The 18,805-nt window shown below is 49.2% G+C and overlaps 2 protein-coding genes across 3 annotated transcripts in view; both read left to right on the forward strand.

Annotated features, from left to right (window-relative positions):
- Positions 1–11,643, forward strand: part of MMD2 (monocyte to macrophage differentiation associated 2) — a 55,077-nt gene extending 43,434 nt beyond the window's left edge. For both annotated transcript variants that reach the window (XM_012455584.2, XM_012455585.2), the window contains exon 7: positions 1,581–11,643. In XM_012455584.2, coding sequence (XP_012311007.2) covers positions 1,581–1,784 — 204 coding nt within the window. In that variant the 3' untranslated portion in view covers positions 1,785–11,643. The remainder of the gene's footprint in view (positions 1–1,580) is intronic.
- RADIL (Rap associating with DIL domain) overlaps positions 1–18,805 on the forward strand; it is a 109,901-nt gene that overhangs the window by 1,173 nt on the left and 89,923 nt on the right. The window lies entirely within an intron of this gene.

Here is an 18,805-nt window from a genome sequence, read left to right on the forward strand (position 1 = left end):
CACCCAGCTAATTTTTGTATTTTTAATAGAGATGACGTTTCACCATGTCGGCCAGGCTGGTCTTGAACTCCTGACCTCAGGTGATCAGCCTGCCTCGATCTCCCAAAGTGCTGGGATTATAGGTGTGAGCCACTGTAACAATAACGTTTTTTTCCCCCTTGCCCCAGCTCCTGGCAACCACCATTCTGCTTTCTTCCTTTATGAATCTGACAACTCTAGGAACCTCATATAAGTGGAATCATACAGTATTTGTCCTTTTGTGACTGACTGATTTCATTCAGCCCAATGTTGCCAAGGTTCACCTATGTTGTAGCATGCATTAGCATTTCCTTCCTTTTTAGGGCTGAATACTATTCCATTGTATGGATCGAGCTCATTTTGTTCGTTCATTCCTTGGTGGACACCTGGGTTGCTTCCATCGTTTGCTGTTGTGTTTATGCTGCAATGAACATGGGTTTGCAAACATCTGTCAAGACCCCGCTTTCAATTCTTTGGGTATATACCCAGATGCATTATAGGTTTACCAAAGATAAGCTATAGGGCGGGGGCAGTGGCTCACGCCTGTAATCCCAGCACTTTGAAAGACCAAGGTGGATGGATCGCCTGAAATCAGGAGTTTGAAACCAGCCTGGCCAACATGGCGAAACCGTCTCTACTAAAAATACAAAAATTAGCCAGTTGTGGTGATGCACGCCTGTAGTCCCGGCTACTTGGGAGGCTGAGGCAGGAGAACTGCTTGAACCTGGGAGGTGGAGGTTGCAGTGAGCTGAGATCTCACCACTGCACTCTAGCCTGGGTGACAGAGCAACTCTGTCTCAAGAAAGAAAGAAAGAAAGAAAGAAAGAAAGAAAGAAAGAAAGAAAGAAAGAAAGAAAGAAAGAAAGAAAGAAAGAAAGAAAGAAAGAAAGAAAGAAAGAAAGAAAGGAAGGAAGGAAGGAAGGAAGGAAGGAAGGAAGGAAGGAAGGAAGGAAGGAAGGAAGGAAGGAAGGAAGGAAGGAAGGAAGGAAGGAAGGGAAAGAAAGAAAGAAAAGAAAGAAAGAAAAAGAAAAGTCATAAAAAATATTATTTGAAGCTGAGTGTGGTGGCTTGCACCTGTAATGCCAGCACTTTGGGAAGCCGAGGTGGGAGAATCACTTGAGGCTAGGAGTTTGAGACCAGCCTGGGCAACATAGTGAGCCCCCCTACTCTCCAAAAATAAAATAAAATTAGCCAGGCATGGTGGTGTCATGGGATGTCTATAGTCCCAGCTACTGGGGAGGCTGAGGCAGGAGGATCACTTCAGGAGTTGGAGGCTGCAGTGAGCTACACTTGTGCCACTGTTCTCCAGCTGGGGCAACAGACCGAGACCCTGTCTCGAAAAAAAAAATTGGTGAGATTTTAATAGAAATGAGAATGTCTGTCCTTTGAGAACTAGTCTGGGGAGAATTGCTGGTGTATCAGTGTTAAGGCTTCCCACCTAGGAGTCTGGGCTGGTTTGCCCTCTGTGAGTCTTTTGGTTTTGGGGAATGGGGACCAGCTGATGCTTCCAGCCACACTGGCTGCTCTTCTGACCTGTGCCCCACCCTTGTCCTTGCCGACAGCCCAACACCGAGGGCATCTGGGAACTGATGACCGGAGGGGTCTTCTACTGCCTGGGCATGGTCTTCTTCAAGAGTGACGGGAGGATCCCCTTTGCCCACGCCATCTGGCATCTCTTTGTGGCATTTGGTGCTGGTACCCACTACTATGCCATCTGGAGGTACCTCTATCTGCCCAGCACCCTGCAGACCAAGGTGTCCAAATGAGGTGACCCAGACTCCAGAGGTTGTTTGGGCTTTAGGAGCGGAGCACCACAGAAAGCGTTTCTGCGAATGTTAACCCGGAGCACAGTGCCAAGGCCTGTCTTCCTTTCATTGGGTAGAGTTCTTGATGGGTCTCAGGCGACTTTTGGTGACAGCCAGATTGTCCCTCGAGTCCCCAGCGAGAAAGAAAGCATTTAGCCATTCTTACAGAGGAGAAATTAACCCTGTAATGTGTTTCTATTTTAGATGAGTGTTTCCTAATACAAGCAACATTAACATCTTTAGGAAAGGAAGCAGGCATGGTCCTGGAAAATTGGGGAATGGCAAGCCAATCTGTGTTTCTTAAGGTCCTGAGGAATCTGGCAAGGAGTCCTGTGGTTTGTGTATACCTGGTGGCCAGAGCCTCCCTCTCTGCTACCAAAGTCCAGGCTGGGGAATTGTCTCTGGTTCAGGGAAAGGGGACAGCCCAGCTTGTAGATGAGGGATGGTGAACGACTGTGACCATGGCAGACATCACCAATCAAGTGCAGCACGTGGGTGATGTCAGAATTCTTCCCAGCACAGTGTTCTGGGCAGCCAGTACCAATCAATTTGGCACTCACTATGGAACCTCTTTGCCCTTCCTGTCTGGTATGCTGTAAATGCGATCATGGCCAGAGTAGCTGAAAATCTCCATATGCGGATTTGCATGCCTATCTCCTCATCTCCCCCTCCCTTTTGGGAAGCTCCTGGAGTAGGCAGTTTGGGGGCAGTAGAGGGAAACTGAGGCACATACCCATGCAGCCCCTGACGTTCTGTTCCACCGTAGTTGGTTCTCAGTATAGTTGGGGATGAGGATGTTGTTACTTGGCCATTTCTTCCCATCTCCCAAAATCCAGAGACAAGAGCCATTCATTCATAATATGGGGCAAATATAATAATATGGGGCACTTGCTCCCTGCTTCATACTTAAGGTTGGTGATGCCAACATTTGGATTCTCTCTTGGTGCCAATCAGTGGCTGTTAGAGGCGACTCAAGTGCACCCCAGAGGGAAGGCACACGGATCTGGAGAGACTGTTCCAGGTCCCCTCAACCTCCAAAGTGCCCAGTAGCCCAACAACAAGGCTTCCGAGGGTCTGTTATTTAGTCCCTGTCAGGGCGGGGCCAGCCTTTCTGTCCAATGCTGCCTGGACGTTTACTGGGGAGGTGAGTAGCAGGCCCAGCTCCGAGACCTGAATTGGAATCTCAGATTCTCTGGATAAAGAATTTGTCTCCACCAGGCAAGGTGGCTCATGTCTGTAATCCCAGCACTTTGGGAGGCCAAGGCAGGCGGATCACGAATTCAGGCGTTTGAGACCAGCCTGGCCAACATGGTGAAACCCCGTCTCTACTAAAAATACAGAAATTAGTTGGGCCTGGTGGCGTGCCCCTGTAATCCCAGCTAGTCAGGAGGCTTACGCAGGAGAATTGCTTGAACCCAGGAGGTGGAGTTTGCAGTGAGCCGAGATTGTGCCACTGCACTCCAGCCTGGGTGACAGAGCACTGAGACTCCGTCTCAAAAGCAAACAACAACAACAACAACAACAAATCTATCTCAAGTCAGGAGGTTCTCATTCTGTGACTCCCAACCAGAGTGGGGTGGGCACAGACAGGAGGCCTTATGCCTATCTCTAGCACATTCCAGGGGGTTCTAGGGCTCCTGCACCTGGAATCCTGTGTATCCAAGCCAGTGTTAAATCGTCTTGACACATTCCACAGACCAGATGGCTTCTGAGCTGGGAGATGCTGTGTGAATAGCTTTTGTCTTCCTGCCCATTTGTGTATGTGTGTATGGTGCATGTGTGTGCACACGTGTGCCTACACGGTCACTCCTAATGCCTGGAAGCTGTCTTCTGTAAGCCTGCCCTGTGGAGCTCACCAAATACTTTCCACCAGCTGGGGTCAGGGCTGGAGGTCAACGGGGAAAGTTTTGCAGGGGAGGGCTGGTTGGGGAGAGACTTGCTCCCAAATGGGGACAGAGACACTGAAAAGTTGACCTCTGCCTGGGCCTGGGGCTGGGAGATGGGGTTCTGGGGTGCTGTTTAGGAGACCTCCCATAGCATGGCACCATGCCAGGCCAAGATAAAAATCCTGTCATCAAGATGCTGATGGAGGCCAAAGCACCTTCCTGGGACCAGTGACTTGGGACTCCTCCTCCCTCCCTCCCTCCCTCCCTCCCTCCCTCCCTTCCCCCTCCCCTTCCTTCCTTCTTTCCTCTTCTTCCTTCTCCTCCTCTTCCTCCTCCACTTCTTCTTCTCCTTCTCCTTCTTCATCTTCTTCCCCCTTTCTTCCCCTTCTCCTCTTTCTTCTTCTAAGATACTTTGACTTATTTCCCTATCTGGATGACTTGGGACTTCTTTAGTGACTCCATAGCCACTGCTGACTCCTCAGCCTGGCACCTGCGCTTCCTGTGCCCCTTCCTCCTGGGCATCTGGGCTTGCATTTTTCCCCAGGGCAGCCTGCCCCTTCATGCCCCTGGCTCTTTGGAGGTGCTGGTTCTGCTGGTGGGAACTCTATTTGTCCACCCAACTTACTCCTACTCATCCTTCAAAGCCCAGCTCAAGCATCAGCACTGGGGAACTTCTGGCCTTCCTCTGACTTAGGGGCATCTCCTCTGCTTCCTGCCAGGCTCCCTGCCCTCCTGCATCACGGCTTGGAGCCCTGTCCTTCATCACACAGGTACTTGCGTCGGTCCCAGACCTGGGAGCTCCTGGAGGGAGGGACTGTGTCTTGCTGGACTTGGAATCGAATCCAGCGTAACTCCAGCATTGTGAGAGCTTTAGACAGTTTCCTACCCTCTCTAAGCCTCAGTGTTCTCAGCTGCTAAATGGATATAGTAAGGCAGCACTTTGCCGGCTGCTTGAAGATGCAGCAGGATAACAAATGCACAAGACCAGTCTGCTCTCCTCATTAGTTCTGTTGGCTTTTCAATAGAAAGCAACCCCGATCCTGAAGATGACACGTTTTCAGGGGTGTTGGCCAAAGGAATGAATCACTAATGGTGGAATTTCCAACTGCAGCTAGTCTGGTGAGAACATGAAGGGCATTCTGAAGGGCTTTGGCCACATTTCCCCCCTCACTCCACTTCAGGACATGCTTCCCATGAGCCTTTTCTCTTTCCCAGCATCATTCTGGAAGAGTTTTTCCCAGGATTCCATTTCACCCAAGCCCAGAACCTGGATGTCCTCTGGATGCTTCGTAAGGTAGTGCAGGAAAGGGAAAGAAGTTTTCCTAGGCCATTCTCTCCCGTGGGCAAGTCCCCATCCTGGCAGCATTCTAGGCTGTGCATGGGGTGTATGACATAGAGAGGGGCACCAAGCATGGTGGCTCACGCCTGTAAGGCTGAGGTGGGTGGATCACCCGAGGTCAGGAGTTCAAGACCAGCCTGTTAACATGAGGAAACCCCATCTGTACTAAACATGCAAAAATTAGCTGAGACCAGGCATGGTGGCTCATGCCTGTAATCCCAGCACTTTGGGAGGCTGAGGCAGGTTGATCACCTGAGGTCAGGAGTTTGAGACCAGCCTGGCCAACATGGTGAAACGCTCTCTCTACTAAAAATAGAAAATTAACCCAGTGTGGTGGTGGGCACCTGTAATTCCAACTACTCAGGAGGATGAGGCAGGAGAATTGCTTGAACCTGGGAGGCAGAGCCGAGATCGCGCCACTGCACTCCAGCCTGGGCTACAAGAGCGAAACTCTGTCTCGAAAAAAAAAGTGGGAGTGCCTACTGGAAATTCAGACAGCAGCACTCTCTTCCTTTCCATTCCTGGGACCATGATGTTCCTGGTGACCCCGCAGAGCTGTTATCATGTCTCAGGGAGTCAGCAGAGCAGTCGGCAGCAGCCTGGCATGTGTGACATTCTGGGCTTGCCGGCATCTGCACCTGCGCTCAGTGGGCACTCCCAGGGCAGGATGAGTGATGGCTGGCAGGAGTGGGGCAGGGTCCTGCTCAGAGGACTCACATTTGGGAGGGCAGCTGAATTAGTGGCCCCAGGAAACACACTTCCCACTCTCTGGCCGCTGCCCAGCTGGGAGGACTTCCCTGTAAGGCCCAGATAGAGCCTGGCTAGGGTTGTCCCCAGGGTTGACAGCCTCCCGGTCAGGGAAGGGTTTGAGTCAGTGTCACAGACCAGAGCTGCCTTTCCCACTGGATTGGAAGCTGAAGGTGTGGTGTGAGCTGTGCTGAGCCTTCTCTGTTCCATCAGCATCAGGCTCCGCTGGGGAGAATCCTAGGATAGCGCTTGAGGGTGGGGAGTGGGAAGCAGAGATGGAAATTGCAAGTGGGCCCAGACTGGAGATCTAAAGCCACCTTGGTAGTGGGTGGGACTGTGCATAGTGCATGGTGGGATGACAGCACTGAAGGCTTGCAGAACACTTTTACAGTCCCTGGTTTTCAGTTTCCCAAACTAACTCCCCTTCCCTCCCCTCCCCTTCCTCTCCCTTCCCCCTCCCCTCCCCTCCCCTCTCCTTTCCTTTCCTTTCCTTTTTTTGATGGAATCTTGCTGTGTTGCCCAGGCTGGAGTGCAGTGGCACAATCTTGACTCACTGCAATCTCTGCCTCCTGGGTTCCAGTGATTCTCCTGCCTCAGCCTCTTGAGTAGCTGGAATTACAGATGCGTGCCACCACGCCCAGCTAATTTTTGTATTTTTAGTAGAGATGAAATTTCACCATGTTGGCCAGGCTGGTCTCAAACTCCTGACCTCAGGTGACCTGCCCACCTCAGCCACACAAAGTGCTGAGATTACAGGCATGAGCCACCACACCCTAAATTCTCTTTTCCATGTCAGTTTGCAAAAGCTACAGAGCCTTTTTCTCCACTGATGCCTGAGCCGCTGCTACTGGGCTCAGGAAGTGGGAGGTGGGGGCAGCTTGGGCTGCTAAGTGTGCCCACGGGCTTCATGCACCGCAGGGGACGAGAGGGGGCAGGTGGAGATCAAAGGGTCACAAGATGGACACTTGTCAAATTTGCCACCATGTGCAGTGTAACCAGATGCTGAAATGCAGGCTCTGGGGACAGCATCTGTAGGATTCAGAAAGAGCCAGTGACAATCCCAGCAGCCACTCCCAGTGAGTATGCTAATGTCACAGGCATGGTGTTCAGCAGGTGTGAAGAGAAAGAGCTAGAAGCTGGGGCTGGCAGAGGCTCACCTGTCTGGGTCTCCTCCAGGGTACCAGTCTTCCTTGGTGGTTTTATGGATGCTCTCTTCACTGATTCACACAGACTCCCCCATGGAGTAAGGATAATTTGCTGATATTAAAAAGCAAGAAGCCAAAGCCCAGAGAGGTTTGGCGATTTCCCCAAGGGCACCCAGCTTCTAACCAGCAGAGCAAAGCAATGAAGCCAAGACTGTCTAACACCCAAGCCTCCTGCCCTTGGCCAGACCTGGCTGCTTGCAAGGAAACCCACTGCCTCCAAATATTTTGCCCAGGGAGGAAAGCTGAACTTCAAAAAAATTAAAGAATTTTTTTTTGGCAGGGTGCAGTGGCTCACGCCTGTAATCCCAGCACTTTGGGAGGCCAAGGCGGGAGGATTACTTAAAGGCGAGAGGATTACTTGAAGTCGGGAGTTCGAGACCAAGCTGGCCAACATGGCGAAACCCTGTCTCTACCAAAAATATAAAAAGTTAACTGGGGTTGGTGGTGCATGCCTGTAATCCCAGCTACTCGAGTGGCTGAGGCAGCAGAATTGCTTGAACCTGGGAGGCAAAGGTTGCAGTGAGCCAAGATCACGCTACTGCACTCCAGCCTGGGCGACAGAGTAAGACTCGATGTCAAAAATAATAATAATAATAATAGTTTTAAAACCTCTGGTGTGTAGCATTGCCAGTTTCCATGGTGTAAACACTCATGCCAGGGCCAATTCTGTGCAGCCGCAGTGGCATTGCTGAGGATGAAAAGGGATGTATATAATTGATGGTCACAAATGCTACAAGCCAGGTGCAGGCTGCTGCCGCTCTGCCACCTCCCGGTCACACCTCTCACGAAGCCCGGCCAGGGAAGCCAGGTGTAAAGTTGGTGACAACAAACACAGCCCCAAAGGGTCCCTGTGCAGGGCCAGTTCTGTCACTGAGACGCGCAGAAACTGCATCGTAGGTGTCCAGAGTTTGGTGCCAGGTGGACCTGATCCAAATCCAGCTCTCCATAGACCAGTGTGCAAGACCCTTGCCTGTCCCTTATTCTTTCTCTGCCTCAGTTTTCTGATTTATGAAGTGGAGATTACTATCCACAAGAGCTTTACACAAAGGATTTGAGTTTTTCTGTTTGGTCTTTATTTTTATTTTTTTTTGAAACAGAGTCTCGCTCTGTCACCAGGTTGGAGTGCAGTGGCGTGATCTCGGCTCACTGCAACCTCTGCCTCCTGGGTTCAAGTGATTCTCCTGCTTCATCCTCCCAAGTAGCTGAGACTACAGGCATGCGCCACCACACCCAGCTAATTTTTGTATTTTTAGTAGAGACAGGGTTTCACCATGTTGGCCAGGCTGGTCTCAAACTCCTGACCTCGTGATCCGCCCACCTCAGCCTCCCAAAGTGCTGGGATTACAGGCACGAGCCACTGCGCCCAGTCCTTGTTTGGTCTTTAAATTTTGTTTATTTATTTATTTATTTATTGAGGCAGATTCTCTGTCACCCAGGCTGGAGTGCAGTGGCATGATCTCAGCTCACTGCTCAGCTCACTGCAACCTCTGCCTCCCAGGCTCAAGAGGTTCTCCTGCCTCAGCCTCCCAAGTACCTCGGACTACAGATGCCCACCACCATGCCTCATTAATTGTTGTATTTTTAGTAGAGATGGGATTTCACCATGTTGGCCAGGCTGGTCTCAAACTCCTGACCTCAAGTGATCTGCCCACCTCAGCCTCCCGAAGTGCTGGGATTACAGGTGTGAGCCACCGTGCCCGGCCTGTATCCCACTTTTAAAGTATCTTTTCGTGTTATTTCAAGCTCTTTGTAAAGCTTATTTAAAAAGTTTACATTAAATGGATGTGCCACAATTTATTTTGCTATTTTTGTAATTCAGGATGTATTTGTATATGTGTGTAGATAGTCTATAATGAGGATATTTTGATATAAAGCCAATCCCTCCATTTTTTTTTTTTTTTTTTTGAGATGGAGTCTTGCTCTATCCCCTAGCCTGGAGGTCCCAGGTTCAAGCTATTCTCCTGCTTTAGCCTCCTGAGTAGCTGAAATTACAGGCATGCACCACCATGCCCAGCGAATTTTTTGTATTTTTAGTAGAGCTGGGGTTTCACCATGTTAGCCAGGATGGTCTCGATCTCCTGACCTTGTCATCCACCCACCTTGGCCTCCCAAAGTGTTGGGATTACAGATGTGAGCCACCGCACCCTGCCCAACCCTCCATATTTAAGGTATTTTTCCTAGGGCACATTAAGAAATTAGGTATAACTTGCCTTCTGCTGACTGTACCCCCAGCCAGGGCTGCCATTCTGCCTGCTGTGACTGGACTGACCGTTCTCCACACTTAGCACTTGTCTGCATTCCTGTGGAGTCTGGACATTCAGGGAGCTACTGCCAGGGAGCTACTGCCAGAGAGCTGGTTTATCTGGAAAATCTAGAACAGTCAACTCTGGCACCAAGAGCAAGGTGTGGAGGGGAGGAGGCAAGAGGAGCCCCGCCCTTGTTCTACTGCTGACCTGGTGGGCGGCAAAATAGGGAATATGGGTTGTGGAGGGGACGCTGCTGGAGGGAGAGCCACGAGGGGTTTATGTGAGGAGGATATCCCATCCTGTCTCATGTTGCTCCACTGCTAGGGTGGGAGATGAGGAGTCATCGAAGGTATCAGTGTTCTTACATCCTTAGGACACCCTTGAGACCGATTGTTACATATTCAGGCTTTTGAAAGTCATTAAAGGACTGGTAGGGTGAAATTAACCAAGGTGTGAGTATTTACACCATGGCGATTGGCGAATGCTACAAATCAAAGCTTCGTGTTTTTGGAGAGCTAATTTGCAGGCACACTACGAGCTGCACCACATGCACACATCTCTGCACACCATCCTCCTGACTAGTCTAACAGATAATATATGCACTCATGAACGTGCATACATTCACATCATCCCTGTTCTTGTATTTTGCTCTTCCAAAAACCTGGCAAGATGAAATTACCCTTTTCTTTCTTTCTTTTTTTTTTTTGAGACACCATCTCGCTCTTTTGCCCAGGCTAGAGTGTGATGGCATGATCTTGGCTCACTGCAACTTCCATCTCCTTGATTCAAGTGATTCTCCTGCCTCAGCCTCCTGAGTAGTTGGGATTACAGGCACCCGCCACCATGCCCAGTTAATATTTGTATTTTTAGTAAAGATGGGGTTTCATTATGTTGGCCAGGCTGGTCTCGAACTCCTGACCTCAAGTGATCCACCCACCTTGGCCTCCCAAAATGCTGGGATTACAGGCATGAGCCGCTCGGCCAAAATTACTGTTTTCCTGCTACATGAGGACACTGTGGTTGCTCAGCCAGGGAAGTGACTTGTTCAAGGTCATCTAGTTAATGCAGGTGAGGCCTGGAATTCAGCTCATGGTCCTTGGGGGTCGCATGCTTCTTCTTTCCACAACACCAGGCTCTTTTGCTCCCCAAGAGGCCAGGCAGGTAAAGGCCATTTCTCTAAGTCCTCCTAGCAACCTGTGTCCTGGCTGCTGGATCCCTGATTTTGTCAGTTCTTCCTGAGCTGTGAGAAGTCTGAGGATACAAACACTGATGTTCTCTGCCTGTGCCTCCCATCAAGCCACTGCAGGGAACTGGAAAAGGCTGGAAATCTCTCTGGTGGGCAAGGACACTTTGTACCCAAAGCCTCCTGTGCAGCCTAGCAGCCTTTGCAACCTGAGCTCTGGGAAAGCCTTTTGTTTTGGGGGCTTGATTGGGCAGAAAGGAGGCCGTGGACCGTGGGTCTGTCTCCTGTAGCATCCATCTCTGTGCAGAGCTTTCTCCACCAGCAACCACACGATAAAGGGCATTTAAATACCTTAACAAGGCTATATATATACATATATTTTGAGATGGAGTCTCACTCTGTTGCTCAGGCTGGAGTGCCATGGCCAAATCTCAGCTCACTGCAGCCTCTACCTCCTGGGTTCAAGCAATTCTCTGCCTCAGCCTCTCGAGTAGCTGGGATTACAGGCACTTGCCACCACGCCCGGCTAATTTTTGTATTTTTAGTAGAGATGGGGTTTCACCATCTTGGCCAGCTGGTCTTGAACTTCTGACCCCGTGATCTGCCTACCTTGGACTCCCAAAGTGCTGGGATCACAGGTGTGAACCACCATGCCTAGCTGGCAGTATTTTATTTAAAGAATTGTGAGTGTGTACATAGAGAAGTGACTGTTTTTATCCATCGGGCATTTTGGGATTTGGGATTCTACTGGACTCGGCACAGCCATGACTGGTTATTACAGGTCTGTGAGCAGAGGTCTCTCTGCTCACACACCTGTGGCTTCTCCTGACAACTTTCTCTTTGCAAATCTGGCTTCCTGATGGACATTCAAATGGGTTTTTGCCCTTGTTGCAGTGTTAAAAAAGGAGGGTGCGGCTGGGTGCAGTAGCTCATGCCTGCAATCCCTGCACTTTTGGGGGCCAAGGCGGGCGGATCACCTGAGGTCAGGAGTTTGAGACCAGCCTGACCAACATGGCAAAACGCTGTCTCTACTAAAAATACAAAAATAGCTTGGTATGGTGGCACATGCCTGCAATCCTAGCTACTCAGGAGTCTGAGGCAGGAGAATCACTTGAACTTGAGAGGCAGAGGTTGCAGTGAGCCGAGACCGTACCATTGCACTCCAGCCTGGGCAACAAGAGCAAGACTCCGTCTCAAAAAAAAAAAAAAAAAAAAAAAAAGAGAAGGTGCTACATCCTGGCTGGGCCAGCAGCCCTTACAGGGTGGGTGTTGGGTTTATCTGTATATCATGTGACCCACCCATTTCATCACCTGGGATTCAGGTGGCAGAGGTCAGCGTCTTCTGTTTACTACTATAGGGCACTAAGAAATACATTTTCCAGACTGGGCACAGTGGCTCACACCTGTAATCCCAACACTTTGGGAGGCCAAGGCAGGCAGATCACGAGGTCAGGAGTTCGAGACCAGACTGACCAACATGGCGAAACCCCATCTCTACTAAAAATACAAAAAAAAAATTAGCTGGGCATGGTGGCACACACCTGTAATCCCAGCTACTCGAGTTGCTGGCAGGAGAATCGCTTGAACCTGGGAGGTGGAGACTGTAGTGAGCCGAGATCGCGCCACTGCACTTCAGCCTGGCGACAGAGTGAGACTATCTCAAAAAAAAAAAAAAAAAAAAGAAATAGGGCTGACTTCGGTTTCGGTGATGTGCTCTGATATTTGCTATGTTATCCTGTCCTAGCTTCATCTATTTTGGGTGCTACAACAAAATGCCATAGACTGGGTGCATTATAAACAACAGGAATTTATTTCCTATGGTTTTGGGGGTTGAGAAGTCCCAGAACAAGGAACTGGCAAGTTCAGTGTCTGCTTCCTGGTTCAAAGGTGGTGTTTTCTCATTGTGTCCTCCCATGGCCGACACAATGGGCAAAGCAGTCGGGCCTCTTATGTAAGGGTGCTAGTCCTATTCATGAAGGTGCAGCCTCCCCGACCTAATCACCTTCCAAGCGCCTCCCTCTCTCCCTCCCTCCTTCCTTCCTTCCCTCCTTTCTTTCTCTCTCTCTCTCTTCCTGCCCTCTCCTCTCCTTTCCTTCCCTTCTTTCCTCCCCTCCCCTTCCCTCCCCTCCCCTCAGAGTCTCACTCCATCGCCCAGGCTGGAGTGCAATGGCGCAATCTTGGCTCAACCTCCGTCTCCTGGGTTTAAGCGATTCTCCTGTTTTAGCCTCCTGAGTAGCTGAGATTACAGATGTGCGCCATGGCACCTGGCTAATTTTTGTATTTTTAGTAGAGATGGGGTTTCACCATGTTGGCCACTTCAAGGCTGGTCTTGAACTCCTGATCTCAAATGATTCACCTGCCTTGGCCTCCTCCCAAAGTGCTACGATTACGCCTGGCCCAAATGCTTCATTTCTTAATACCATCACTTTGGAGTTAGGCTTTCAAGATAGAATTTGGAGGGACACAAATCCTAGCACCATTCAATCTTATCCTATCCTATCCTTCCCTATCCTATCCTATCCCATCGTATGTCATTGTTTCAAATTGCTGGTTGCAACCCACCAAATTGATCTTATGACCCATGAGTGGGTCTGAATCCTCAGTTCTGGAAGCTGTTCTTGGTGGTACATTCCCGGAAAGCCACAGTTGCTGGTAACAGGTGCTTAGTGTCTATTTGCTGCGATTGGCAGGGCTCAACATGGTGTCATACCTTGGGAGCCAGAGAGCCCCCAGGCCATATGGGGACAGGTAAGGAGAAAGAAATTAGGAGCTTCCAAGAATCTGGTTACCCAGAAGCCTGAGCCCACTGGGAGGAATACAGGGTCACATTTTATGGGCTCTTGTCTTGGTGATGGCTGCATTCATGGGGGACCTTGGGGCTGGGTAGTCCTAGAGACCCAGTGGGCAGCGTGTCCCTGAGCCTACACCAGCATTAGGTCAGGAGGGTTGAGAAGGCAGGAGAAAGAGATTAAATAGGCCAGGTGCGGTGGCTCATGCCTGTAATCCCAGCACTTTGGGAGGCTGAGGTGGGCAGATCACTTGAGGCCAGAAGTTCGATACCAGCCTGGCCAACATGGTGAAACCCCATCTCTAGTAAAAATATGAAAATTAGCCAGGTGTGGTGGCAGGCACCTGTAATCCCAGCTACTCAGGAGGCTGAAGCAGGAGAATAGCTTGAACCGGGGAGGCGGAGGTTGCAGTGAGTTGAGATCGAGCCACTGCACTCCAGCCTGGGTGACAGAGAGAGACTCCCTCTCAAAAAAAACAAGCAAACAAACAAACAAAAAAAACAAAAGAGATTAAGTACACTGGAGAAAGGAGGGCACCCAATTTTGGAAGGGCTACTCTGCCTCCCTAAGCATTTTCAAATTTCAGGCTCTGGCCATTCACAGAATGCACTGCCCACCAGTCCTGTTTACACTGCCAGGTTCCGCCAGGAGCTCTTCCACTTCTGCAGGTGCAGGCCTCGCTGCTTCTTAAGGCCTTTCTCTGGGGTGGGGGGAAGCAGAAACTATATGATTGTCTTTCATATTCACTTTTATAGACCTGTGATGTCTACAACGTCTGAGCGTGGCATTTGCAGCATGACTTTTAAAAAATCCTGCTGGTATCGGACCCTTTCTGTGTTTGTGAAATTGCTATTTTGTATTAACACAGTATTTGGTAAACATTTGTATTAAGAAGAATAATCCCTCTGCTGAGTATTATTGTTTCCAATGGAGTAGAAAGAACTTAAATTTTAAAAAAATTCAAAATGTCTCACTCTCACCTAATAGTCTTTTTTAAAAAAATATAAAAAGGAAATAAAAAGATTTATATAAAGAGAAATCTTTTTATAAAAATGTTCTCTGTTCATTGTAGAAAATGGGATGATTGAGGTTGGGTGGGTGGGTGTAATCCCAGCACTTTTGTGGGGCTGAAGCGGGGGATCACCTGAGGTCAGGAGTTCCAAACCAACCTGACCAACATGGCAAAAGCCTGTCCCTACTAAAAATACAAAAATTAGCTGGGCTCTGGTGGTATGCACTTGTAATTGCAGCTACTTGAAAGGCCGAGGCAGGAGAATCACTTGAACTTGGGAGACGGAGGTTGCAGTAAGCCAAGATCGAGCCACTGACTGGGTGACAGAGCAAGATTCTGTCTCAAAAACAGAAAGAAAGAAAAAGAAAGAAAGAAAGAGGAAAGGAAGGGAGGGAGGGAGGGAAAGAGAGAGAGAGAGAGAAAGGAAGGAGAGGAGGTAGAGAGAGAATTATTGCCGAAATATATGGGGTAAAAAAGAGAAAGAAAGAAAGAAGGAAAGAAACTGGGATAATTATTGCTGAAATAAACGGGGGTGGAATAACACTAAAGAAAAAAAGAAAATGGGATATTTAGAAAAGACAAAATGAAAACTCCTGTATTAGCTATCGATTACTGCATGTAATAAATTATCTTAAAATAGTGGCTTTAAACAATAGTCATCCATGCATTTTGTGGTTTTCATGTGCCAGGAATTAGAGCCTGGGCCTCAGCTAAGGAGGTGGAAGTGAGGCTGGAATCACTTGAAGGCATGTTCTTGCACGCATCTGTTGGTTAATGCTGGTGGCTGACTAGGGACCCAGCTGGAGAAGTTGGCCAAATACCCTGTTTTAAAATGTAGGTTTCAGCTAGGTACAGTGGCTCATGTATATAATCCCAGCACTCTGGGAGGCTGAAGCAGTCAGATCACTTGATCCGAGGAGTTCAAGACCAGCCTAGGCAACACAGTGAGACCCCATCTCTACAAAAAATAAAAATAAGTTAGCTGGCATGGTGGTGCACACCTGGGGTCCCAGCTAACTTAGGGACTGAGGTGGGAGGATCGCTTGAGCCAGGGAGTCTGAGGCTGCAGTGAGCTGTGATTGTGCCACTGCACTCTAGCTTGGCGGTAAAACCTACATCATCATCATCATCATCATCATCATTGTTGTTGTTGTTGTTATTATTTGAGATGGAGTCTCACTCTGTCACCCAGGCTGGAGTGCAGTGGTGCAATCTTGGCTCACTGCAACCTCCACCTCCTGGGTTCAAGCGATTCTCCTGCCTCAGCCTCCTGAGTAGCTGGGATTGCAGGTGCACGCTGCCACACCCAGCTAATTTTTTGTATTTTAGTAGAGACAGGCTTTCACCATGTTGCCTAGGCTGGTCTCGAACTCCTGAGCTCAGGCAATCCACCCACCTTGGCCTCCCAAAGTGCTAGGATTATAGGCGTGAGCCATGGCCTGGCCTATTACTTATCTTTGAGACAGGAAAGCAAGACCCTGCCCTAAAAATAAATAATAAAAATGTAGGTTTTACCATGATTCAGGTATGGCGAGAGTAACAGATCATGCAACAAGTGCCACTGAAGACAGTTTGTTACTGTTGGAAATAGAAGTTGGAAACAGATGCTTGGTGCTGCAAAGAAAATTTAGCACTGAGACAAAGGATCTTTCAGCAACACAATTTTTACTTCCTGGGCTGCAGGAAGGGTACTCTCACTAGCCATCTTGCCACGGGAGTACCAAGAACAAAGGAAAACACACAAATTTATCCATTACGCATTTGAGGTCGTCCTTACTGCTGTGTCTGATCTCCATTGGCTGCAGCCAGACCTCACAATCTAAACTAAAACCCGATTGGCTAACTTAAAACTTTTCTAAACAGGTAGAAGCAATGGAGAGCTGGGACGTGCCTGTGAGCACATCCAGCACAGATATCTTGGTTAAAGTACAAGGACATAGAATGTACTATGTGCCCATAAGCATGTCTAACGGCTACATAGGATAGGGCTTAACAAAGATATTAGCACACTTATGATTTAACAAGAAAGGAAACTTTAAAAAGGAACTTTTCAACTTCCCACAGTTACTTACAGATCCCGAAAGGAGGGGAGCACATCACACAGGCAGGCCACGTGGGGAAGCACCAGGCTTGGTCAGGAAGGAGTGATGGAAGAACATGGGCAGGAGCCCTTGTCATGATTTCCCAGGAAGGAGTGGGCAGGGCATGGTAAACAGGTTTAGGATTTGCTCGTTGAGTAATTTAATCAGGTTCTGGGGTGTAGAGGTTTTCCTGATAATACAGAATGCCTTGGCTCCTAAACTCCACCCTCAAGCCGGAACCTCAGCCCTAAGTCAAAACAGCGGACCCCGAGTTTCTACTCTCCCCCACCACGCCCCCTGCAAATAATTGCCATGTTGGTCCACCTCACCCCTATCCTGTGCCCATAAAAAGCCTTCAGCTGGTCAGGTGCAGTGGCTTATGCCTGTAATCCCAACATTTTGGGAGGCCAAGGCAGGCAGATCACCTGAAGTTGGGAGTTTGAGACCAGCCTTGCCAACATGGTGAAACCTGTCTTTACTAAAACTACAAAAATTAGCTGGGTGTGGTGGCTGGCTCCTGTAATCCCAGCTACTTAGTAGGCTGTGGCAGGAGAATCGCTTGAACCCGGGAGGCGGAGGTTGCAGTGAGCAGAGATTGTGCCACTGCACTCCAGCCTGGGAGACAGGGCGAGACTCTGTCTCAAGAAAAAATAAAAAAAGACTTCAGCTGGCTGATGCAAGTGATTAGAGATGCAAGTGGCTGAGTGTCGGAGATGACACGATAGATGAGGCTAACTTCAGACGGAGCAGCTTCAGGGAAAGATCACTTTCTTCCCCTGAGAGCCACGTCCGTCACCCAATAAAATCCTCTGCATATGCTATCCTTCAACCCGTTTGGGTGACCTGATTCTTCCTGGACGCGGAACAAGAACCTGGTGCTGAGAGGGCAGGGGCATGGATGTTGCTGCTGCAGGGTTTGCACAGAGCCTGCTCCCACTGGAGGGAAAGGACTGGCTGGTTCCAGCGTTCGTTCCCTCCAGTTTCTGCGCTTGCTAGCTTGCATGCTCCTTCTCTGGAGGGGTGGCCAGGGGCGGGCTGAGTGAAACAACCCATTCCAGTTCCCACCCACGAAGGCGGTTAAGGTCAAGGGACTATCCCATCTCACTGAGACGTCTGGTACCTGGCCCTGGGGTGATTAGGATGGGGGAATATTGGCCTGTAATCTGGTAGCCCCATAGAGGAGGTGGAGGGGGTGAGCTGGGATTGCTTTGTTTGCATATAAACGGCATGCTTAAAAGCCACTGTGTTACTCTTTCTGGGAATTGACTAGCTCTGGGAGGGACAGTCCCTCCAGGATCAGAAAGGCCCCAGATGTCCAAGCAGACTTTTTATTTTATCAGAAATAACTGCCAGGCGTGGTGGCTCACGCCTGTAATCCCAGCACTTTGGGAGGCCAAGGCGGGTGGATCATCTGAGGTCAGGAGTTCAGGACCAGCCTGACCAACATGAAGAAACGCTGTCTATACTAAAAATATAAAAATTAGCCAGGTGTGGTGGCGCATGTCTGTAATCCTAGCTGCTTGGGATGCTGAGGTACGAGAATCGCTTGAACCTGAGAGGCAGAGGTTGCAGTGAGCCAAGATTGTGCCAGACATGGTGGTGTATGTCTGTAATCCCAGCTACTCAGGAGGCTGAGGCAGGAGAATCACTTGAACCTGAAGGCGGAGATTGTGGTGAGCTGAGATCGTGCCATTGCACTCCAGCCTGGGCATCAAGAGTGAGACTCTGTCTCAAAAAAAAAAAGAAAGAAATAACTAAAAAGAGATGCTTAATATACATTCACATGTGACTTCTCCATGTGGCCTGGACTTCCTTACAACATGGCTCTGTCCTAAGGCAAGTGTCTCAAGAGACAGAAATAGCCAGGTGGGAGACGTGTTGCCTTTTATGACCTAGCCTTGGAGGTCGTGCATCATCATTCCTGCCATATTCTTTGGTGAGAAGCGTTTGAACCAGAGGGACTCCATCTTGTATAGGCGCTGGGTGAAATGAGGCTGAGACCTGCTGGGCTGCATTCCCAGGTGTTCAGGCATTCTAAGTCACAGGATGAGATAGGAGGTCAACTTAAGATGCAGGTCACAAAGACCTTGCTGGTAACACAACATGTGATAAAGAAGCCGACCAAAACCCACCAAAACCAAGATGGTGAGGAAAGTGACCTTTGGTCGTCCTCACTGCTTATGCTAATTATAATACATTAGCATACTAAAAGACACTCCCACTGGCATCACAACATTTGCCAATGACATGGCAATGTCAAGAAGTTACCCTATATAGTCTATAAAGGGGAGAAACTGTTAGTTCTGGGAATTGCCCATCCTTTCCTTGAAAACTCATGAGTAATCCACTCCTTGTTCAGCATATAATCAAGAAATAACTAGGCTGGGCGCAGTGGCTCACGCCTGTAATCCCAGCACTTTAGGAGGCTGAATCAGCTGCATCACCTGAGTCAGGAGTTCGAGACCAGCCTGATCAACATGGTGAAACCCTGTCT

The sequence above is a fragment of the Aotus nancymaae genome, unplaced genomic scaffold (genome assembly GCF_030222135.1).
Source record: "Aotus nancymaae isolate 86718 unplaced genomic scaffold, 86718_ANA_hifiasm-v0.15.2.pri h1tg000015l_0, whole genome shotgun sequence".
Lineage (NCBI taxonomy): Eukaryota > Metazoa > Chordata > Mammalia > Primates > Aotidae > Aotus > Aotus nancymaae.